This window comes from Mesoplodon bidens (assembly GCF_964165515.1).
Source record: "Mesoplodon bidens genome assembly, chromosome: 2".
Lineage (NCBI taxonomy): Eukaryota > Metazoa > Chordata > Mammalia > Artiodactyla > Ziphiidae > Mesoplodon > Mesoplodon bidens.
In genome coordinates, this window is record NC_138177.1 from 178,601,055 (window position 1) to 178,625,038 (window position 23,984).

Here is a 23,984-nt window from a genome sequence, read left to right on the forward strand (position 1 = left end):
AGAATGCCAGGGGCAGGGCAGCTGGGGGCAGGGCCGGCCGCTGGACAAACAGATCAAAGGTGAGGCGCCCTGGGGCTCCAGATCGGGCCTGGCCGAGTGCACCATGAGGTGGGTGGAAGCCCTCGGGGTCTCCCCAGCGGGGGTGAGGGGTGAGACTGGGCCTCACCGCCCCTCCCCTGCTCTGCCTTCAGGCTGCTGGTCATCCTGGGCCTGCTGTGGGGCTCGGCAGCCACCACGTCCTCGGGCCCGCAGTGGCCCAAGCCCGTGTTCGGGCGCCTGGCATCTCCTGGCTTCCCGGGCACGTATGCCAACAACCACGAGCAGCGCTGGGCCCTGACGGCGCCCCCCGGCTACCGCCTGCGTCTCTACTTCACTCACTTCCAGCTGGAGCCCTCCTACCTCTGCGAGTACGACTTCGTCAAGGTGCCGGCAGGGCGGGCTGGGGACACCTGCGGGCGGGGGCTGGCCTCAGAGCGAGGGCGGGAGGGCCGGCAGGCCCGGGGTCTCGCCTTCCCCCACCCCGTGACCCGCAACCCCACAGCTGAGCGCCGGGACCACGGTGCTGGCCACGCTGTGCGGGTCAGAGAGCACGGACACGGAGCGGGCGCCCGGCAACGCCACCTTCTACTCGCCGGGCTCCAGCCTCGACGTCACCTTCCGCTCCGACTACTCCAACGAGAAGCCGTTCGCGGGCTTCGAGGCCTTCTACTCAGCAGAGGGTGAGCCGAGAGAAGGCCGGTTGGCGCGGGGGCAACTCCGTCTTGGGCCAGAGCAGCCCTCCCTTCTGCCCCGCTCCCTGAGGCTGGACTCCTGCCAAACCAGCAGGAGAGTCCCCACCTGGTCTGACATCATCATCACAGTGCAAATATCAGCAACAGCCAAGACCTCTGCTCTAGGCTGAGCCCCATTCTGTGCCAGGTGCTGAGCCAGGACATCCTCACGGGACCCCGTGATGCAAGGACCAAGTGAGCCCGTTCACAGATGGAAAGTGATGCCCCCCACTGGCCTGAGCGCTGCATTTGCCTGTGGGCTTCGAGTCTGACATTTGATTTCAGATTCTGGCTCCTGCAGGGACTTGCTGTTGGCCTCGGGCAAGTGGCGCAACCTCTCTGTGCTCATCCTGAGACTGCTGCAAGAATTTGGTGAAACCCATATAGAGGCCCACCCACTGGGTTCCCATGCTGGCCGCTCCTTTCACTAGCCTAGTCACCACCAGCAGGACCATTAAACCGTCATTGGTTTAAAAAAGATGGTATTTAGGTCTCCCTCCAAGTGCTGCAGGGAGGTCGCAGTGACCCTGGGCCTCTAGCGCTCAGCTGGGCATGAGACACCTGCAGACAAGAGGAGGCTCCTCTCAGGTCAGGCCATGGTACTGGAGGGCCCCTAAACCCGAGCCTAGGCCTCAGTGATGTCCCATCGCCTTCCCTGCTGACTGCCTGCCGGCCCCTCCCCCAGACATCGACGAGTGCCAGGTGCCCCCAGGAGAGGCCCCCACCTGCGAGCACCACTGCCACAATCACCTGGGTGGCTTCTACTGCTCCTGCCGTATGGGCTACGTTCTCCACAGGAACAAGCGCGCTTGCTCAGGTGAGCTGCAGCTGGAGGGGGACCCTGTGCCCAGCCCACCCCCACCCTGCCCAAGACACAGCTGGCTTCTCAAGACCATAGCTGCTCTGCCCAGGCGACTGGAGGGCCCACTGGCCTTGGCCCACTAGACACTTCTCCTGGGTGACGGCTCCTTTTCAGATCTTCTGTCCCCTCTCACCATCCATCCATCTACCCATCCATCCACCCACCCACACACCCTCCCACCCATCCACCCACCCAACCATCCACCCACCCACTACCCACCCATCCATCCACTCATCCACCCATCCATCCCCATCCATCCACACACCCATCCATCCACCCACCCATCCACCCATCCATCCACCCACCCATCCCCATCCATCCACCCACCCATCCATCCATCCACCCACCCATCCACCCACCCACTACCCACCCATCCATCCACTCATCCACCCATCCATCCACCCATCCATCCACCCATCCATCCACCCATCCACCCACCCATCCCCATCCATCCATCCACCCACCCACCCATCCATCCATCCACCCGTCCACCCATCCATCCATCCATCCATCCACCCATCCATCCACTCATCCACCCATCCATCCACCCATCCGTCCACCCATCCATCCACCCATCCACCCACCCATCCCCATCCATCCCCATCCATCCATCCATCCACCCACCCATCCATCCATCCACCCGTCCACCCATCCATCCATCCACCCGTCCACCCATCCATCCATCCATCCATCCACCCACCCATCCATCCATCCAACCACCCGTCCACCCATCCATCCATCCACCCATCCATCCACCCACCCATCCCCATCCATCCACCCACCCATCCCCATCCATCCACCCACCCGTCCACCCATCCATCCATCCACCCACCCACCCATCCATCCATCCACCCGTCCACCCATCCATCCATCCACCCATCCATCCACCCATCCATCCACCCATCCACCCACCCATCCCCATCCATCCACCCACCCGTCCATCCATCCATCCATCCACCCGTCCACCCATCCATCCATCCATCCATCCATCCATCCATCCATCCACCCGTCCACCCGTCCACCCATCCATCCATCCACCCACCCACCCATCCCCATCCATCCACCCACCCATCCATCCACCCACCTAAGCACTCATCCATCCACGCTCTCCACTCCTCACCTGCCTCCACCCTGTCCGTGGTTCACTCTCACTCCTCTCCAGCTCATTCACTTGGTGAGCATGCGGTAGGCCCTCACTGTGTACCTGGCCAATCAGGACTCATCCTCCTTGGGGGGCTTCAGGATGAAGGAGTGGGGGCCCTAGGCCTGCCTCACACAAGCTTCCCTCCATGAAACTTCAGCTCAAAGCTGCCGGTTCAGCCCCCAGCAGGCCAACCCCTTTGGCCTCCACGGCCCGGACTCCCCTCTGCGCCCCTGCCAGGGGCCTGGACGGAAAACCAGCTGGCGCCCTGGGAGCGAGCAGCCCCCACCCTCGGTGCTGAGCCTGCTCCCCTGCTCAGTGCCCTCCCCCGTGTCTCTCCCCGTCTGTGTTCTCTCTTCCAGAGCAGAACCTCTAGCCTGCCCTCCAGCTCCGGTCTGGCTCGGGCAAGACCGCTGCAGCCTGCAGCCCCCATTGACCCCGCCCACGGACCTAACAATAAACTCGGCTCCACCTCCACCTGCTGCGTGTCTCTGGGGGGGGAAGGGTGGGGGGAGCATCAGTGTGCACTCTGGCCCCTTCCTTCCCACCCTCATCTCAGCCCGATGGGCCCTAGTTGGTGGGAGCCGCCTCTGCGGGGCCACAGGCTCCTTTGCCAGAGGGGCTTTCTCTGTCCTCACCCTCATTCTGATGATGGGGCACCGAGGCCCAGAGGAGGGCAGGGGGCTCACACAGGGGAGCCGAGCTCTTGCTCCTCCGCCACCAGGAATCCAAGGACTGAGCTCAGAGCATCCTGGGGTCCACCTCCTGTGCAGAGGGTACCTCAGGTCCTGGGTGTGCTGGGCTGGGGGAGTCTGACCCCGAGCAGAGAGGCCCAAGGAGGTATCGATTCACTGAGGGGCAGTCTGGTCCCCCACGTCCGGGGGTGACTCCCTCTGTCCCATGGGGAGCAGCCACGTGGAAGAAGGGCAGTGCTGGGACTCCTCACTTCCCGGAATGCCTGTGTCCCCACCTCTGCCACCGGGGGGATGGGGGGTAGAACCATCCTACGAGGGATGCCAACAGACACTGCCTCTGCAAAGGCAGGATCAGCTGTTTCCATGGGGAAAGTGGGTACCAGACTCACTTACGATCAGTGTGGACTTGAACTGCCCTCAATTGCCCCCCAGGGCAGAGCCTAGACCCAGGGAAGGTGGGCAAGGGGAGGCCTTCCTGAGTGTTCCTGGAAGGGGCCCAGGGGAAATTCCTCTCCTGCCACCTCCCCACACCCAATTCCTGGGAACAGGAAAGTCCCTTCAGTTCTCCTGGTGCCCCTTTCCCCTGGGCAGACCCTGACACGGCTCACTCCCCACACCCCTGGAACTGTGGCTCTGGCCCAGGGTTCCCCGAACCAGGAGCCTCAGCTTAGGGCCTCCATCCTCCCTAGGGGTGTGAGTGGGGCCCCTGGAGAAAGTACCTCCAAGTGTCACTTGTTTCAGCTAAATCCTGGAAGCCAGGGAGACCTCTCCCTAAACTGTCCCTTCAGCCACTGGGTGGGGCGTTCAGTCTTGGGAGATGCTTCTGGGGCTGACGAGTGACGGTGGACAGGTGGCCTGAGCCACGCCGCCTGCGCCTGGCTCATCCTGCCTGTCCTCTCCCCTCTCCCCAGCCCTGTGCTCAGGCCAGGTCTTCACTGCCCGGTCTGGGGTGCTCAGCAGCCCTGGATACCCTCAGCCGTACCCCAAGCTCTCCAGCTGCACCTACAGCATCCGCCTGGAGGAGGGGTTCCATGTCACCCTGGACTTCGTGGAGTCCTTTGACGTGGAGATGCACCCTGAGACCCAGTGCCCCTACGACTCCCTGAAGGTCTGGTTCCCCTGGCCGCTGCCTCCCCCTGGCCCGGCAGGTCCTGAGGTGACAGGGGCCTCTCCACTTTCAGATTCAAACAGACAAGGAGGAATATGGCCCATTTTGTGGGAAGGCGTTGCCCGGCAGGATTGAAAGCAAGAGCAACACTGTGACCATCACCTTTGCCACCGATCAGTCGGGGGACCACACGGGCTGGAAGATCCACTACAACAGCACAGGTGAGGGCAGGTGGGGCTCCAATTTGGCAGGGAGCTCTTCCAGAAGCGTCAAGGAGCCACATAGGATGGAATTCTTCCTGGCTGGGCCTGGGAAGTTAGGGGAGGGAAAAGTTTTCCTTAACCCTCTTAGTGTCCCTGGGTGGGTCTGAAAAGCAACCTGACAGGTTAACAGGAAAAAAAAGCATACATGTTTATTTCATGTAAATTTTATGTGGCACAGGAGCCTTTATAAGGAAATAAAGACTCAGAGAGACAGCTGGACCTGTGTACGTTTGTGCTAGGTTTCCTGAGGAGCGTGATAGGCTGAGGAATATGAAGTAAGGGTGGTAAGCGGGGTGGGGGAATTTAGCCAGGCCTGTTTGTTAGGATTCTTCTTGGCATCCTTCTGTCTTTGGTGATAAGGCTTCCCTCTGGGTGTAGGGCAGACACTTGTCACATGAGGGTCTTATGACCTGCTGCAGGGAGGAAGGGCAAGAGGCGGGGAATCAGAGTGACCTTCCTGCTTCTGCCATTTTCTCAAACTCCCAGCTTAAAATCGTCAACATGGGGCTTCCCTGGTGGTGCAGTGGTTGGGAGTCCGCCTGCCGATGCAGGGGACATGGGTTCGTGCCCTGGTCCGGGAAGATCCCACATGCCGCGGAGCGGCTGGGCCCGTGAGCCATAGCCGCTGAGCCTGCACGTCTGGAGCCTGTGCTCCGCAACGGGAGAGGCCACAGCATGAGAGGCCCGCGTACCGCAAAAAAAAAAAAAAAAAAAAATCGTCAACATGCCAAGGTGCCGTATTTTGAGGTAGTGTGTCCTGAACTCCATCAGAAGACAGGCCAGGTTTGATTGGGGTCGTCTGTGAGGCAGGGGTCCCCTATGGGAAGTGCCACCCCCCCATTCATCCACCCACTCACTCACCCCTCCATCCAACCATCCCTCCTTCTACCCATTTACCCGTCCACACAGCCTTCCTTCTCTCCTTCCCTACCTCTCACCCTCCCCTCTGCCATTCACCCAGCCATCCAACCATCCCTCCTTCCATCTGTAGGGGAGGAAGTAATAATTTTCCCTCTGCCCTTCCAAATTCTTGGCTGGGAACAAGAGACATTAACGAGAGAAAAAGAAACAAGTTTATGAACATGGATATCTCGTGCATGCGTGGGAGATAACCCAGGGGAAAATGAGTCTCAGCGGTGGCTTAGAATTCAGGCTTAAACAACTTCAGCTAAAGACAAAAGAGAGAAAGGGTACAGGGGAGTCCAGTTATGAGGAGGTGACCAGGAAAAGCATGGTAAGCAAGAGTAAGATTCGTTATGCAGATTAAAGACTCTGTCTTCTTTTTGCTTTTGAAATTTTAGTAAAAAAATTTTTTCTGTCTTTTCCTTTGTTAAGAGTTTCTAGTGATTTAGTCATCCTCCTCCTGGTACAGAGTGGGAGACACTCTTACAAATGGAGATTTCCTCTGTAAACGTAAATTTCCCTTAGAGAAGGGTAATTTCTACTCTGTTTTCAGAGTCTCTCCTGTGTCTGCTGTTTCATAAAATAATCAGCTCAAAATACAGTTGGCTCCCCACATCCGTGGATGTAGAACCCATGGATACAGATGGCTAACACTCTGCCTTTTTTTTTTTCTTTTGGCCGAGGAGCTTGTGGGATGATGTTAGTTTTCCGACCAGGGATTGAACCTATGCCCTCGGCAGTGAAAGCGCTGAGTCCTAACCACTGGACTGCCAGGGAATTCCCTCTGCCATTTTGTATAAGGGACTTGAGCAGCCGCAGGTTTTGGTATTCACGGGGCTCCTGGAACCAATGCCCCGCAGACATCACGGGAAGTCATGTTCATGCCACCCCTCACACACATCGATCTGTCCATCCTTCCCTCCTTCCATCCATCCATCCATCCATCCGTCTTATGGATGTGCACCGGGCCCTGTGTGGGGAATACGTAATACCTCTGCTGTCAGTCCAGTCTAGTCACAGCAACATGACCACAGCCCTGTGACAAGCACAGCCGAGCACCAGACACAGTGAGAGTCCACAGGAGGGACCTGGCCCAGGCAGGGGCTGGGTGCTAACAAAAGGGGCCCGGGACAGGAAACATACGAGATTGGATTGAAAGGATAAGTAGGTATTGGAGGAAGGTGGAAGGGTGCTCCAAGTGCAAGGGAAGTGTACGTGCAAAAGCCCAGAGGCTCCAGCTTTCTTGGCGTGAGCTGTAAGAGGGTGTGATGGGGTAGGCAGAGATGGGGGCTCCCGCCTGACATGGAGGGTTTGGACAGGGAGTCTGTACTCCGCCTCTCCAACCCTCCTCCACCACCTCTTCCTCGTGACAGACCCTCAAACGTAGACGGTAGTTCTTGGTGCCACCTCCTGAGACACGAGTCCAAGTCCCCCACCTTCCGGGCACTGACCTCTGGACGTATCTGTCCCTCTCCCCACTCTCAGCCAACAGGTCTTTCAGGATGTTTTTGGAAGGACAGAGTAACTGAGCTGGAGAAGCTCCAAAGCAAAATACCCAAGGCCCCAAGCCGTGCTCAGAGCGCAGGCTGGGTGTCAGACTGCCCAGGTTGGCGTCTGGGCTGTAACGCATCCTGTTTCCTGGCCATGTGACATTGAACCTCTTAACATAACTTTTCTGAGACTTAATGTCCCAATTATCCAATGAAGGACAATATCTCCTTGGAAAGGTGGGGATTAGTGGGCTAACTCAGAAGACACCGAGTGAGCATGGAGGAGGTATTGAGTAATTTAAAAAATGAGATTGAATTAGGAAAGATATTAACCTTTGGGCCAGCTCTGTGGGAAAGGGTGGGAGACGGGTCAGGAGGGGAGAGACCAGCACGTTGGGAACACTTCATGGGCCTCTTGTTCATTTTTAAAAAGCCTTTTGTTTTCCCGTGGGTTGAAGTAATAAAACTTCTAAAACTGAAGCACTGGTTTCAGAGTGAGTCAGAGGGAAGAGTCAGGTTTGCCAGGCTGGTGGGTGAGAAGGGGCCAGGGCAGAGCCTGGAGGTGTGTGTGAAGGGGAGTGCCAGCAGGGCCCTGGCCTGGGTATGAGGTGGCCTCGGGAAGCCCTGGGCCCCGACAGGGCCACCTGGAACATCCCTGCAGATTGGTTCCAAGAGGGGAGACTCTGGGGCCTGCCTGGGACTGAGAGTCACTGCAGGACACAGGAGTCAGCTGCTGGAGGAAGGAGGGGACTGGGCAAATGACCTGTGTGGGCTGAGGGGTGGCCTTGGGGGATGGGCAGCCATGGGGGACTGGCTGAAGCCTTGGGGTGACAACAGGCTAGGGTTTGGGGGCCAAAGTGGACGCCAGCCCTGGGCACGTGCTCACGAGGGACGTACGAGGCTTCCTGAGTGCCAGTCTGGCCCTGAGCCCCGGTGCCTCTCCAAGCCACAAGGGCTGCTGTGAGGGTTCACTGGCTGCAACCCCCCGTTGCCCAGCACTTATTAGCAAAGCGATTTCCTCTGTGCTTCACATTTGGTCCTCGCAGCAGCCCTAGAAGCTGAGCAAACGTTCTTATCACTCAGCTTACAGATGAGGAAACTGAGGCTTTCCTGTGATTTTAACTCACGCTGTCCAGCTCTTCCCCCCCACCCCCCCAAGTTACACTCCCCAGGTTTTCAGCAGTGTGTGTGAGGCCCCTGGCGTGGAGCAGATTCTCCCTTTGCCGTGACCTTGCTCCCTTACCACATGCCTGGCTTTCTTTTCATCACTTTGGCTGAAGCCCAGGCCAGGAGACAAATCCTAATTTGTACGATAAGCAGCCGAGAGTTTAATCTTGCCTTTGGTTTTAAATCTTAAGAACTCTACCCCACTGTGGCAAGCTCTCTTTACACGTTAAGTGTTTCATTTATAAACCAAGAACTTCTAATTGCTAAATTCAGACTCGCTGCTATAGAGCTAAACCCCTGACATCTGGTTTCCTTGCGCAGCTCAGCCCTGCCCTGACCCGACGGCACCACCTAACGGCCACATCTCCCCTGTGCAGGCCAAATACATCATGAAAGACCGCTTCTTTGTCTTTTGCGAGTCGGGCTACGAACTTCTGCAAGTAAGTTAATACAAAGCTGTTTAAGTGCACCACAATCATGACGGTTTTTGAATGAATACATATTTATATCAGCAACTATGTGAAAGGAAAATGGGGAAACAGCCGTTGTCAGCATGGTGGTTTACTTTGCCTATGATTAAACAATAAAATTCAAAGAAATGATACATTTGCTAAGAGAAACGGCTACAGAGAATTTTCTATTCTTAGGAACTCCAGTTTAAAAAAATTTTTTTAAATTCATTTATTAGTTTTGGCTGCGTTGGGTCTTCGTTGCTGCGCACGGGCTTTCTCTAGTTGCGGTGAGCGGGGCGCTACTCTTTGTTGTTTCGGTGGCTTCTCTTGTTGTAGAGCACGGGCACCAGGCGTGCGGGATCCAGTAGTTGTGGCATGCGGGCTCAGTAGTTATGGCTCCTGGGCTCTAGAGCACAGGCTCAGTAGCTGTGGCCCATGGGCCCAGTTGCTCTGCGGCATGTGGGATCTTGCCGGACCAGGGCTCGAACCCGTGTTCCCTGCACTGGCAAGCGGATTCTCAACCACTGCGCCACCAGGGAAGCCCGGAACTCCGCTTTTTAAAAAAGCTCTTTTTTTTTTTGGAAAGCTGGCGGTTAAAATGTACACCTTTTCTCTGTTCACACACATTACAGCAGCTCTTGGTAAAGCAGCTGAAATGTTTGTCATGTGCTCTGTGTTATCACCTTGCATTAAATCAAACTCCTCCTGGTCAAATGACCTTTACATGAAACAACTCCTGGGCCTACAAAAAAATTAAATGGCCCTTGGAAACAGTATATTCTGCAAAGTTATAAACAGTGACCACTGTTAAGGGAGAAGGAGGATAATTTCAAAAAATGCTTAGTGTGTTGCTTTAGGGGCACAGGTAAGCGATTAACATGTCCTCTTTATGTTCTTCAAAATGTCACTGAATCCCAGTGGTAAAAAGCAATAACACTGAAAAGATAGCTGGTTATGCAACCAGTCCTGTGGAGGCACAACCGCCCCCGCCCCCCCAAAATGTGAGACACTTTGCTCAACTTGTAAACTTCTTGGCAGGCTCTTTCCACAGCAACTTGGACCGCAAGCCGGTTCAGTTTCTGAGGAAAAAAGAAGTCATCCTGCTCTCCTTTGAAGCATAAAGCTTCAGTCAAAGCCACCTTCTTTCATTTTAAAGTCTGATTTTAGAAACATATTTCAATAAGTCAAAAATGTCCCGCTAAATATTAGCAATGGAAAGTGATTGAGAACACACATGTGAAGCTTCTGAAAATATTGATATTTTAAATAACTTTCCTCCAGTTAATAGCCGCAGGCTAGAAAAATACAGACACATTCACTCCATGTCTGATCAGGCTGATCTTCCCCAAACTTTTGACTGTCACCCTTTGGCACTTTACATAAAGAAATGGTGGGGGCTTCCCTGGTGGTGCAGTGGTTGAGAGTCCGCCTGCCGATGCAGGGACACGGGTTCGTGTCCCAGTCTGGGAAGATCCCACATGCCGCGGAGCAGCTGGGCCCGTGAGCCATGGCCGCTGAGCCTGCGCGTCCGGAGCCTGTGCTCCGCAACGGGAGAGGCCACAACAGTGAGAGGCCCACATACCGCAAAAAAAAAAAAAAAAAAGAAAAAAAATGGTGGAACAGCAGCAGGAACTTGTGAGAAATCTGACGTATTCTTGGATTAAGTGGATATAAACTGCTGCACAAGTCAACATCTTTAAAAATGAGATACACACATAGGTGACATCAACAAGTACACACATGTATCAAGGCAGTTGGGCTGCGTGTCCAGTCGTGTGGGTGCATCACCCCCTTGGGAGCATCTCTTGAAACACTTGAAGAAGAACTATTGTGGGAGCAGAACTTTGGGGAGTGGTTTCATGACATAAACAAGGAAATTAATATTTTCTCAATTCCTCTTTAGGGTTATTTGCCCCTGAAATCATTTGTTGCAGTCTGTCAGGCAGATGGATCTTGGGACCAACCGATGCCGGAGTGCAGCAGTACGTATGTGTGACCACAACGCCTGTAGCTGCTTCTGCTACTACTGATGCTTCTGGTCTTTTAAAAAAATGATTTATCAGGGCTTGAATTCCAAATTTGCTTCTCATCCCCAGTCTCTCAGAGCACTTTTAAGAGGTTAAAACAGAACCAAGCTACTAGGAAAAGTATTTGCTTCAGAAAAGTATGTATTTAAAAATATTTTTCTGGGCTTCCCTGGTGGCGCAGTGGTTAAGAGTCCGCCTGCCGATGCAGGGGACACGGGTTCGTGCCCCGATCCCGGAAGATCCCACATGCCGCGGAGCGGCTGGGCCCGCGAGCCATGGCCGCGGAGCCTGTGTGTCCGGAGCCTGTGCTCCGCAACGGGAGAGGCCACAGCAGTGAGAGGCCCGCGTACAGCAAAAAAAAAAAAAAAAAAAAAAAAAAATATTTTTCTAAGTATAAAATACTCAAAGAAGATGGGAAATAGAGAAAATTACAAACATTATAATACTCATAATCCCGCCGTATCAGAGTATAGTCACTCTCGTTATTTTGGTGCCTAGGCCTCCAATTCCATATATCACACATGTAAACATGTAGAGGCTACTGTTTGTAGGGGCATATACGCATCAAACTGGGATAACGGTGTTCACTACCATTTTGTGAACTAAGAACCACGTACCTTATTTTTAATATTTTTAAAATTATGATACATGTTAAATGGAAAAACCATATAAATTCACAAAAATATACAGTGAAAGCCTCTCTTGCCCAAATCCTCAAACTACCTGTAAGACACTGGGGTCCATTCCTTCATACTCTTTATTTCCTATACTATTCATACTAACATATCTCACTATTACATACTTTTGAACTAAATCTGACTGCAATGTACTCTTCCCCCCAACATTGTTGGGCTATCTTTCCGCAACAATCCAAGCACTCAGAGAGCTGCTCGTTCTTTTTAATGACTGCATAGTATTCCACCAGAGGACCTATGCTTTTTACTTCATGTGATTTCTAGTTTCCAGTTTTTTACTATTACATACGCTGCCATAGTTAACACCTCTGTACGCATATTTTCACATATTTTTAAAAAATAATTTAGTTCTTGGCTGCACTGGGTCTTCGTTGCTGTGCGCAGGCTTCCTCTAGTTGCACTGAGCGGGGGCTACTCTCCGCCGCAGCATGCTGTCCCCTCGCCGCAGTGGCCTCCCCCGTTGCAAAGCACAGGCTCCAGGCGTGCAGGCTTCAGTAGTTGTGCCACGTGGGCTCAGTAGTTGTGCCTCGCGTTCTCCAGAGTGCAGACCCAGTAGTTGTGGCACACGGGCCTACTTGCTCCGTGGCATGTGGGATCCTCCTGGACCAGGGCTCAAACCTGCGTCCCCTGCACTGGCAGGTGGACTCCTAACCATTGCGCCAGCAGGGAAGTCCCTACTTTCACATATTTTGTGCAAGGGTTTCTACAAAATTCCTAGGGGAATATTTTTATTTCAAAATTTATATTCCTGTGAGACTACCAATTCTTTAAGTTTAAAAACCAGTAAAGAGCTGGCACCGAGGGACTGTTGGACTAAGGTATGGGTTACAGCCCTGATTCTGCCACTTGTCACTGGGTGGTTACAGGCATCTCATCTGTGGAGAATTAAGACAACGTAGACAACGCACTTGACACAAAGCCAGACACACTGCTATTAAGTTGCTGAAAACTATTTGTTATCTTTTAATATCCACAGAAATACATCAACAATTTTTAATGTCTGTGTACAAAACTATGACTTTTAGACTGGTATCATTTTGTCTCACAAATTGGTTAGTTATGTCACATTAGTAATGTCCTAACAGTTGTGAATTCTAACCCAAACTCAAGGTATTATGACTTCCAGGTCTTCTAAAAAGGTCAACTTAGGAAAAGGATCATAAGAACAAGTTCTTCAGTCTTCTTTGTATTGTTCTATTTTTAAGGCTAACCAAATTGTACCATTTAACATCAAACCAGACTGTACAGGCATACGCAGGCTGTGCTGTTTCCTTTCTTTTGTGAGTGCTAAGGAAGTCCAAGTAGTTTCAAATTCCCTTCCTTTAGGGAAGGCATCATACAACTCCTTGCCCAGGGTCTTCACTTCAACCTAGCCATTTAGTTAGGAACAGAGATGAGAGTGATGCTTTAAAATCACACTAAGGTGATTACCATTTTCAGAGATGAAATGATGTCCATCTTGAATATGACTTCAAGTTATAACACACAGCACAACCACCTATCAGACTCCACATCGTCTTAATGTTAGGATTCAAAGTACAAACTGACTTCCCTCTCCCGTGTTTATTAGTTGTTGACTGTGGCCCTCCTGATGATCTACCCAGTGGCCAAGTGGACTATATAACGGGTACCGAGGTGACCATATACAAAGCTGTGGTTAAATACCGCTGTAATGAGTTCTACACAATGAGAACAAATGATGGTAAGCAAACTGTTCAAAGCTGGGGGTGGGTGATATTTGGAACCTAAGCCCTCATGATCTGAAAATAAACTAATCCAGCATTTTTGGCTAAGACTAGACAAAAGATTACAAGGCACTTCTTCCACCTGCTAAGTAAAATATTATAGCTGAAGTGACTTTAATGTCAATTTGCAAGAATCTGAAAACAGATCTTATCTAGTAAATGACTACTACAAACACACAATATATTCCAAATGGTTTAATTTAACAAGTCAAAACCTTATCATTAAGCACTTAAGATCTTGATACATATTCAAGTTACACATCTAAAAGGTTTCCACTTTGCAAGCATACATGGTAATGCAGAGACCTCCTATTTACGAAATCATGTAAAATGGTTATTCAGACACCTCTATTTCCGACTGATGCTCAAGAATCTACATTTTCCAAGGGGGGTATTCAAGCAGATGACAACCACCTTTTCATATGCAGTTAAACATTTTTGCTCTTTCAATGATTTGCAGGTAAATATGTGTGTGAGGCTGATGGATTCTGGACGAGCTCCAAAGGAGAAAAATCACCCCCCGTCTGTGAGCCTGGTAATGGATACATTTAGACACGAGATTCATAACTGATGGAAAGTAGAACTGGGTAGCAGACAGTAAGTAGTGCTTCAGCTGTGTAGGCAGAAACGTAACTTCAGCACTTGGCTCTTAGACCGACTGATTATTTCCAAACAGTATGTTCTCATTACCCTTTCCATATGGAGAGGTCGTTGGTGCTGACTGTATCAGTCATTTGATTATTTTTGACCTTACAACTAGGCAAGCATAAAAAATTAAATGATTTTTTAAATTATCTTGAACCATTTATACATTTATAAACATGATTTCTTCTCTTTAAAAATGCTATTAAAGCCCAAAGCTAATAACCTCATTACTTCCCTAAGCAATTGTTTTCAATGACATCTAGTTTTTAAACGTTAATGCAATTTGCCTTTTAACAGTACTTAAAAAAAAGTTTTACCAGAATCGGCTCTGAAGATATAGTTGAATGATTTAAAAAAAAAAATCAGAAAGGTAATAATATATTCATCACCCCTGTGTTATTTGGCTTAAATTAGTCTTTTTAAAAAACCTGCATCTTAGCTGACACAATGTCTGTAAGCTTTAATAGGAGTATTCTGCCACAACAGGAAATATATTTGCTACATTAATGAGCATATTTAGTTAGCAATACATAATAAAGTTTAGTGTTTGGAAGAATCAACTAGACCAAAAATAATTTCTGAACCTGAAGGTTCCTGGCTACAACTGCAACATTCTAATTTTTAAAAACATTTTAATGTACAAAGGTGAAAGTAATTCTGCAAATCCTATGACAGTGACCTTAGTTTCTGCTTTCCCAGAACTACATGGTAAATACCCCATTTTACAAGTAGGAAAACAGAAGCAATGAAAAGGTTCTCACTTCCTACGCACATCAGCTCAGACAATTCCTGTTTGCCCTATTAAACATCTTCCCAATTGTGAGACCAAATTATTTTAGCATAACAGTTTCTAAAAGTTAATTTTCACTCACCTCATTTTCTGCGGAGCTAAAAAATACCAAATGGTTTTATCAGGTCTTTGAACAGTGTTTTAAGCAGTCTCACTTGCCTGTTTAGGTGGACACCCACCAAATTATGTGATGCAATTTTTGGTTGACATTACATATACACAACTCCAAAGTGGTAATAACTGGAGAAAAAACACCACCGGGTTTCTATAAAGGCTCTATACATCTTTTTTTCCCCCAGTTTGTGGAATATCCACCCGTACCACAGAAGGTCGCATATATGGAGGACAAAAGGCAAAGCTTGGCGATTTTCCTTGGCAAGCCCTGTTATTAGGTAAAACTATAGCAGCAGGTGCACTTCTATATGACAACTGGATCCTAACAGCTGCTCATGCTGTATATGAGCAAAGAGAAGACGCCTCCTCCCTAGACATTAGAATGGGTGCCCTGAAGAGAATGTCACCTCATTATGCACAAGCCTGGGCCGAGGCCATTTTTATACATGAACATTACACTCATAATGCTGGTTACGATAATGACATAGCATTGATTAAACTGAAGAACAAAGTTGTATTAAATAGCAACATCATGCCTATTTGTTTGCCAAGAAAAGAAGCTGAATGCTTCATGAGAACCAATGATATTGGAACTGCATCTGGATGGGGATTAACCCAAAGGGGTTTTCTTGCCAGAAATCTAATGTTTGTTGACATACCAGTTGTTGACCATCAAAACTGTACGGCAGCATATGAAAAGAAGTCCTATCCGGGGGGAAGGGTAACTGACAACATGCTTTGTGCTGGTTTAGAAAGTGGGGGCAAGGACAGCTGTAAAGGCGATAGTGGGGGGGCATTAGTGTTTCTACACAATGAGACACAGAAATGGTTTGTGGGAGGAATAGTGTCCTGGGGTTCCATTAATTGTGGGGAAGCAGATCAGTATGGGGTCTACACAAAAGTCATCAACTATATTCCCTGGATCAAGAACATAATTAATAATTTTTAACTTGTGTGTCTTCAGTGAGTACATGATTCTTTCTTCTAAAAAATACCTGTAAAAGACCTCAGCAGCAAACTGACCTGAGAAACATTAACACGACAGTTGCCATTCCACCTCAAAACCAAACCAAACTACAGGTGAGATGTGCCTTTCAGGCACTTCTCCACTTGCCACTTTTCCACCACTTACTCTTTGAAGGGGACATAAACCATTGTAGTGATATTCATCGTTGCCAATCCAATAGAAACTCACTGGTTAAATTTGGATTTACTTACAAAAGTCCAGTGTCTTTTTGTACTGGCCATTTGCATTTCTGGAAATTGCCTGTTCATGTTCTTTAACTGTTTTTCTCCAGTTTTTTGTACTTGTTCTTTTTGTTCTCTGAGAGCGTTACATATTATAGCAGTATTGGTTCAGGAATTACTTTGAATCATGTTTTTCTTGGGTAGATAAACTGGAAATATCAATACTTTGGCCTAGGTATAGACTGATTTCCATGTTAAAACCAATGCTATAATTTTTCACTTCTCAAACTGGCAGACAAAAAGAACATGGAACAGCACTATTTCACACTGTCGAAGACAACGAATTTTCTGAAGGACAATTTGGCAATATATTCCACAAATCTTAAAAGCATGCATAGTCTTTGACCTGGTAATTCCAATGCTAAGATTTTCATTTAGCTGTGAGGATGTTCCTAGCACTTGGAAATAGCCTAAATATTTTATTTTCAAATTAAGACAGTTGAATCAAATGTGGCATTTCCATAAGATGAAATACAACATTAAAAATAAGAGGCGGTATTATTGATAAATCAATCTGTAGTGTTTCTTTCCTTCTTACCACGAACGTGGAATACTTGGGCACACTTAAAAATAGATTACAGATCGTACAACAGCTAAGTGCAGAACTTAAATACACAGTTACTCTCCTAGTATTCAACAACAAAAAAATTATTCTAATTATCACATACATCTTCTGAATTACTAAGTACTCAACATCTGTTTCCTAAGGACAGCATTTAAGCTCTGACTTAACCTTAACAATCTCATTTCATTTAGTTGGCCATTCCTCCCTAAAAAGTTTTAATATTTAACATTTAACAAAGTTTTTCATTCTAGCCAAACAGTTACCATTATATGTAGAAATTCATTGTGAGTTTTGACTAACTTCTCTTGTGCATATGAAGTGCAACTTCTTGAGACTCACTTTTTAAAGGTAACTTTCCAGCATCTTTGTCATATTAAAAAAAAAAAGAAACTGTGTTTTTCCAGTAAGACTCCAGACACTAAACTGTGGTGACAACAAAAATTTTTATTCAACTGGTTCAAAAAATTTTTTAGAATGAATGCATTTAGATGATCAAATAGACTTTAAAAACAAATCTTTGCCAAATAGTTTACTTCTAAACTTCATTTTCTTTTTTTCTTTAGGGTAGAATTAAATACCCATAGCTATGTAGTACCATAAACATGTTAACAGAAGGCTAGTCAACACTGAAAGCCTTCTAAGACTGGTAACTAGATTTACACAAGTGTAAATAAGGGATCAAAACCATGCCATTGACAAAGATAACTTACCCCTGGGCTCCTTGAAGGCTTGTCAGTTTAGTCTTTGGAGGTCCCCGAATACCATTTTAAGTGTTACCATGTTACTGCTGCTGAGTAATAGTGCAAGTGCTAAAATGCAAAATTCAGATGGTACAGGGTTTGGAAATCATGCAATTTAGATGCAGAAAAAAAAAAAATTAAAACAACGCAAGATCCTTTTACAGAGGAAACAGAATAAAACAATGTGGCGACCATAAGTCTAAAGGACGATTTCATTTATAAGTTTAAAACATGTAACTTGCAAAATGACAAACCTATTTATCATAATCTAATTAGATAAGGGCATCAGGTAAATTATCAACACAAAAACTTACATTCTTCCATTAGAAAAGGAGCTCAACTCTCATAGTAGTTACATTTTAAGTACAATAGAGAATATATTATTGCTTTTACATACTTATCAATGCATCGTGAGAGGCTAATCTGAGTTTTATAAGCGATTTTATTCAACATTACTCTATTTCCCCACCTCTGGAAGACAAAGCCCATTTCACTTAACACTTCCACAGAGACAACCCACCCTGCTAGTTCTTAAAGCTATCAGGCTTCTTAATGGATTTCAGGCACAAGATAATTTGTGGTTTCTTCTACTTTATCCCTATTGCAATTAATTCCACTTTTCAAATCCCCAACTAGAAAGGTGCTGATATTCCCTTCAATTCATAGGCTTTGCTACAAAGCATTTTAAAATAATTAACATTGTTTTGCCCACTCCTCCAAATAAGAATATTTTTAGAAGGCATGATTTCCCAATGGAGATCTGTAACAGGCCATGTAAATAGAACATAACCCAAATGCACAGAGGCACTAAGAAAAAGCTGGAGGGTACTGCTTACCATTTTAGGTGCGGTCACCCAGACTTATTAAAAACTAGATTTAAAAAGAAAAAAAAAAAAACTTTTCACTTTAGACAATGCAAGAACAAATAGCAATTAAGTCTGGGTATCAGGTGTCAATGCATGACAGGTGATGAATCCATTTGACTTGAGACAACTTTTCAAATAAGTTTATTTGAAGCAAAATAAACTACTGCCAAGAAACTTTATGAAAGTTCCATCTCAAAAGGGTCAAAAAAGGGGAATTAACTGCTATGAATTCTTTGCATTCAGGGCTGCAAAACAAAGACACATATTATTTAAATCAGTTTTATTTAAGAATTTCCAACATTGACAACTCTTATAAAAAGCATCCAAGCACAGGACACAGAACTGCAGCAAACAGCATTCTTATGGGTAGCTAACAGACATTAGAACTTCCACCCTATTGTGAGACACCCCGAGCTCACTGGTGAACTCTGCTTCCAAGTACTCCTGCAAAGCACACCACAAGCTCAGTCCATGTTCTCAACCCATCAGCTTCAGTTCACATTACCACACTTACAGATCAATAACAGAAGAGAACACACACCATACAGCATTCACAGCAGTTGACAAAGGGGTAGGGGAAATACAAGTATCGTTTCACTTAACACATTCAGCTAACGTGGGTTATCTAAGAACAAAACTCACTTAAAGTCTTCCAACAGATGTGGATGTCCTTTGAATGCAAAAAACATTCGTACGTTATTTGCTATCATTGCTCTCTGCACACTCTCTCACCAAAGCCACAGGGATTGAGAGACACATCTCTCCAAGTTAAAAAATATCCATTATGCACCACCAAGTCTCTGCACGCGCTCTCTCCTTTTCTCGCTCATACTAGCCTTTCATGCCTCGGCACCACCATCAATCCCACACAAGGTTTCAAAAGTTCAAACAGCCTTCTGGTTCCATATCACAGCCTTGCGTTCATAGCGTTGATACGACTCCATGAAATAAAGAGTAGCGGATAAAAATGGGACACCCACCGTCAAAGACACAGCCTGTGCAGCGTGATGACGAATTCTTGAATGAGAAAGCATGTAGACAGAAGTATTCCTATGGCAGAATATTTACAGCACTACTTTCAATGAAGTGCTTCTTCCATAAACATTTGAAATGAGATGAACTGCAGAGATTAAATGAAGGCTTCATATTGTACTTTTGTATATGAAGGGAGACAAGTGTTAAAAAACAAAAACAAAAAACAAAAGAACCAAACACTGTGACACCATGATCTCCAAAAAGGAGATTTTCCTAAGGAAAAAATCCGTATGGTGGGGTTCAAATTAAAACAAGGAGAGAAGAATGTAGTTCTAACCAATGGTTTCCATTTTGAACATGCAAAGAATTCACTTGACAAGTCCAGGGATAAAATATTACAGGAGAAACCTTTTGATATCAATTGTAGTGTGTTGGTTTACCAATCAGGCAAACAGCAGTTCACTTTCAAACACTCAATATTTCAACCCTTTATGTAACAAAACTTATAAAATTCCTTTAGCTCTTCCTCTTTTTCTAAAGAAAAATGTCAAAAATACTGCTGAATATACTCCACACTGAACAAACCAATTTTGAAAATTCTTAGTACATACGTATTTTACAATATACTTACCATGAGTTTAGAAAAATCTGAATTCCCACCAGTTTATACCAACAATAACCCAATGTCTACATTGCCCAGCCAGAAGATTTAGAATCCATGCTTGAGCCAAAGCCTCCATTAAAACCACTGCCTGACCCTGCATTTGATGCTGATCCCCAACCAATTGCTGCACCTGAATTAGAACCACTGTAAGAGTTATTTCCAGAACCAAAAGCCTGATTCGGCTCCCTCTGCATGTTGCCTTGGCTTTGGTTATTACCTGATGGGCCTGACTGGTTCTGCTGACTGGCTAACATGCCCATCATACCCCAGCTGCTCTGCAGAGCTGCCTGGGCTGCAGCCATCATTGCTGGATTAATGCTAAAAGCACCAAAGTTCATCCCTCCGCCCATATTACTACCTTGATTGTTTCCCAAACCAGCTCCACCCCCTCTACTGTTACCAAATCCACCCTGATTCCCAAAGCCACCTGGATTACCACCAAATCTTCCACTTCTTTCTAACTGTCTATTGCTATTGTGTTTAGGTTCAGCATTGGATATATGTACGCTGATTCCTTTAATGATCAAGTCCTCTCCACAAAGAGACTGGGCAACCTACAAAAAAATAAGGGATGTAAATAAAGGAGATTAAACCACTGACTCATACATCAAAGTAGCAATAAAACTTAGATTTCAAGCCATCATCTAAACTGGAGAAAAAGTAAGCAATGAACACTTATTTATTTAAAACCATAAAATAGCCTTTAGCTTTAGTAATGGCAGCAGGGATTTTTTAGTTTTTTTTCAAAGGACATGTAACATCCCCACTTAAACCTCACGTACTAAAAAAATATCTAAGGGGTTTATCACAAATGTTTAGGCCCATATACCCCACAGCGTACAAGGTCAGAGAGATTAGCTAAGGGTGACAATTAGCTGGAAGGGCAAAGTTCCACAGAAATTACCTAATTAGCTAGGACAAAATTATTAAGAGAAAATACCTGATCATCTGCAAACGTAACAAAGGCAAAAGCCCTGAACGGTTTGGGAATGAAGACATCTACCACTTCTCCGTACTGGCAAAAAAACTGCCGTAACTCATCAGCAGTCATGTCTTCCGTACAACGCCCAACAAACACCTTTCTGCTTCTCAAAGGCTCATCTGGGCTTTGCTGGTCAAATTGAAAGGAAGAAAACCATCAGAAATATTTTATGGGCAATGAAAACAGCATTATGGTAGAGGATGTAATACAACCTATCTGCCTTTTATATTAGGTGAGTCATTAAAAAGTAGGTACATTCTTATTTTTTGCATTAGCACTTCTTCTTGTAAGACTTCAGTGAAGAATAAGTTTTAAAGTTTAAAGTTGATGAAAGTATATACATATGTTTAAACATCTTTGACTATAATTGCTTTACAATGGTTAGTTTCTGTTTTATAACAAAGTGAATCAGCTCTACACATATACATATGTCCCCATATCTCCTCCCTCTTACATCTCCCTCCCACTCTCCCTATCCCACTCCTCTAGGTAGTCACAAAGCACCAAGCTGATCTCCCTCTGCCATGTGGCTGCTTCCCACTAGCTATCTGTTTTACCTTTGGTAGTGTATATATGTCCACGCCACTCTCTCGCTTCGTCCCAGCTTACCCTTCCTCATCCCCATGTCCTCAAGTCCATCCTGTACGTCTACATCTTTATTCCTGTCCTGCCCCTGGGTTCTTCAGAACCTTTTTTTTTTAGATTCCATATATGTGTGTTGGCATACGGTTATTTTTCTGTTTCTGACTTACTTCACTCTGTATGACAGACTCTAGGTCCATCCACCTCACTACAAATAACTCAATTTCATTTCTTTTTATGGCTGAGTAATATTCCAATGTATATATGTGCCACATCTTCTTTATCCATTCATCTGCCAATGTACACTTAGTTTGCTTCCATGTCCTGGCTATTGTAAATGTGATGAACATTGTGGTACATGACTCTTTTTGAATTATGGTTTTCTCAGGGTATATGCCCAGTAGTGGGATTGCTGGGTGGTATGGTAGTTTTTAGTTTTTTAAGGAACCTCCATACTGTTCTCCACAGTGGCTGTACAAATTTACATTCCCACCAACAGTGCAAGAGGGTTCCCTTTTCTCCACACCCTCTCCAGCATTTATTGTTTGTAGATTTTTTGATGATGGCCATTCTGACTGATGTGAGGTGATACCTCACTGTAGTTTTGATCTGCATTTCTCTAATGATTAGGGATGTTGAGCATCCTTTCGTGTGTTTGTTGGCAATCTGTACATCTTCTTCGGAGATGTGTCTATTTAGGTCTTCTGCCCAATTTTGGATTGGGTTTTTTTTTTGATATTGAGCTGCATGAGCTGCTTGTAAATTTTGGAGATTAATCCTTTGTCAGTTGCTTCATTTAAAAATATTTTCTCCCATTCTGAGGGTTGTCTTTTCGTCGTTTATGGTTTCCTTTGCTGTGCAAAAGCTTTTAAGTTTCATTAGGTCCCATTTGTTCATTTTTGTTTTTATTTCCATTTCTCTAGGAGGTGGGTCAAAAAGGATCTTGCTGTGATTTATGTCACAGAGTGTTCTGCCTATGTTTTCCTCTAAGAGTTTTATAGTTTCTGGCCTTACATTTAGGTCTTTAATCCACTGAGTTTATTTTTGTGTATGGTAATAGGGAGTGTTCTAAATTCATTCTTTTACATGTAGCTGTCCAGTTTTCCCAGCACCACTTATTGAAGAGGCTGTCTTTTCTCCACTGTATATTCTTGCCTCCTTTGTCAAAGATAAGGTGACCATAGGTGCGTGGGTTTATCCCTGGGCCTTCTATCCTGTTCCACTGATCTATATTTCTGTTTTTGTGCCAGTACCATATTGTCTTGATTACTGTAGCTTTGTAGTACAGTCTGAAGTCCAAGAGCCTGATTCCTCCAGCTCCGTTTTTCTCTCTCAGGATTGCTTTGGTTATTCAGGGTCTTTTGTGTTTCCATACAAATTGTGAAATTTTTTGTTCTAGTTCTGTGAAAAATGCCATTGGCAGTTTGATAGGGATTGCATTGAATCTGTAGATTGCTTTGGGTAGTATAGTCATTTTCACAGTGTTGACTGTTCCAATCCAAGATGTCCCAATCCAAGAACATGGTGTATCTCTCCATCTGTATATATCATCTTTTTTTTTTTTTTTTTGCGGCACGCGGGCCTCTCACTATTGTGGCCTCTCCCGTTGCGGAGCACAGGCTCCGGATGCGCAGGCTCAGTGGCCATGGCTCACAGGCCTAGCTGCTCCACGGCATGTGGGATCTTCCCGGACCGGGGCACGAACCCGTGCCCCCTGCATCAGCAGGCGGACTCTCAACCACTGCGCCACCAGGGAAGCCCATGTGTATCATCTTTAATTTCTTTCATCAGTGTCTTATACTTTGATGAAAGTATATTTGGATTAAGGAAAGTTGATGATTGAGAAATGTCTTGGCAAAGATGATAATGTTCCAAATAAGCAAGTCTTGCTTGCTTGGAACAAGTTAAGCTTTTTAAAAAGATTAACATATTCTAATTGTCTTTATTAACATGTAACTATGTAAGAAATTGTTAAATCACTAAAAATAACAAGAGAAAAAGGAAGAACAAAACGAAAAACATTTTAGTTTGGAGGAGCAATGAACTGAATATTTCAAACAAACATATAAAATATTCAGCATGCATTAAGGTCCTGAGACTTTAACAAGGCAAAAGATTTCAAGAACACACCCTGCCACTACATTTTCCAACCGTAATGTTTTATTTTACAGTGTCTTCTAAGTAAGTCTGTCAGCAAAAATGGCCAAAGCAGAGGAAAAAAAAATAGAGCAAAGTACCTTAGAATTCGGAAGTTTACAGTCACACCATCGTCCATCTATCATATGTCGCTGTGACATTACTTTCACCTGGGTTTCATATTCCGTAAAACGAACAAAGCCAAACCCTTTTGAATGACCAGTTTTAATATCTTTCTTAACCTAGAAACAAATCATTTAAATTTACTAAAACCACACACACACATAACCAACTCAGAGCACATACGTGAAGGGAAAATAGTATAAACCAAATTTCTTTTCAGCGCCCCTTACGTATAC

The 23,984-nt window shown here is 46.2% G+C and overlaps 2 protein-coding genes across 10 annotated transcripts in view; one reads left to right on the top strand and one right to left on the bottom strand.

The window, feature by feature from the left end:
* Positions 1-23,984, top strand: part of MASP2 (MBL associated serine protease 2) — a 25,443-nt gene continuing 1,459 nt past the window's right edge. Inside the window, exons 1-11 of one of the 7 annotated variants that reach the window (XM_081226403.1) lie at positions 1-59; positions 192-423; positions 542-719; positions 1,456-1,587; positions 4,380-4,576; positions 4,650-4,797; positions 8,721-8,839; positions 10,755-10,833; positions 13,144-13,275; positions 13,779-13,853; positions 15,053-18,419. In XM_081226403.1, coding sequence (XP_081082529.1) covers positions 4-59; positions 192-423; positions 542-719; positions 1,456-1,587; positions 4,380-4,576; positions 4,650-4,797; positions 8,721-8,839; positions 10,755-10,833; positions 13,144-13,275; positions 13,779-13,853; positions 15,053-15,816 — 2,112 coding nt within the window. In that variant the 5' untranslated portion in view covers positions 1-3 and the 3' untranslated portion in view covers positions 15,817-18,419. The other 6 variants (XM_081226407.1, XM_081226404.1, XM_081226405.1 and 3 more) reach the window with 6 other exon arrangements.
* The window catches only part of TARDBP (TAR DNA binding protein), a 9,562-nt gene continuing 4,129 nt past the window's right edge, over positions 18,552-23,984 (bottom strand). For 2 of the 3 annotated variants that reach the window (XM_081226411.1, XM_081226410.1), the window contains exons 4-6: positions 23,727-23,867; positions 20,866-21,036; positions 18,552-20,479 (exon numbers count right to left, since the gene is read on the bottom strand). In XM_081226411.1, coding sequence (XP_081082537.1) covers positions 19,949-20,479; positions 20,866-21,036; positions 23,727-23,867 — 843 coding nt within the window. In that variant the 3' untranslated portion in view covers positions 18,552-19,948. The remainder of the gene's footprint in view (positions 20,480-20,865; positions 21,037-23,726; positions 23,868-23,984) is intronic. The other variant, XM_081226412.1, reaches the window with a different exon arrangement.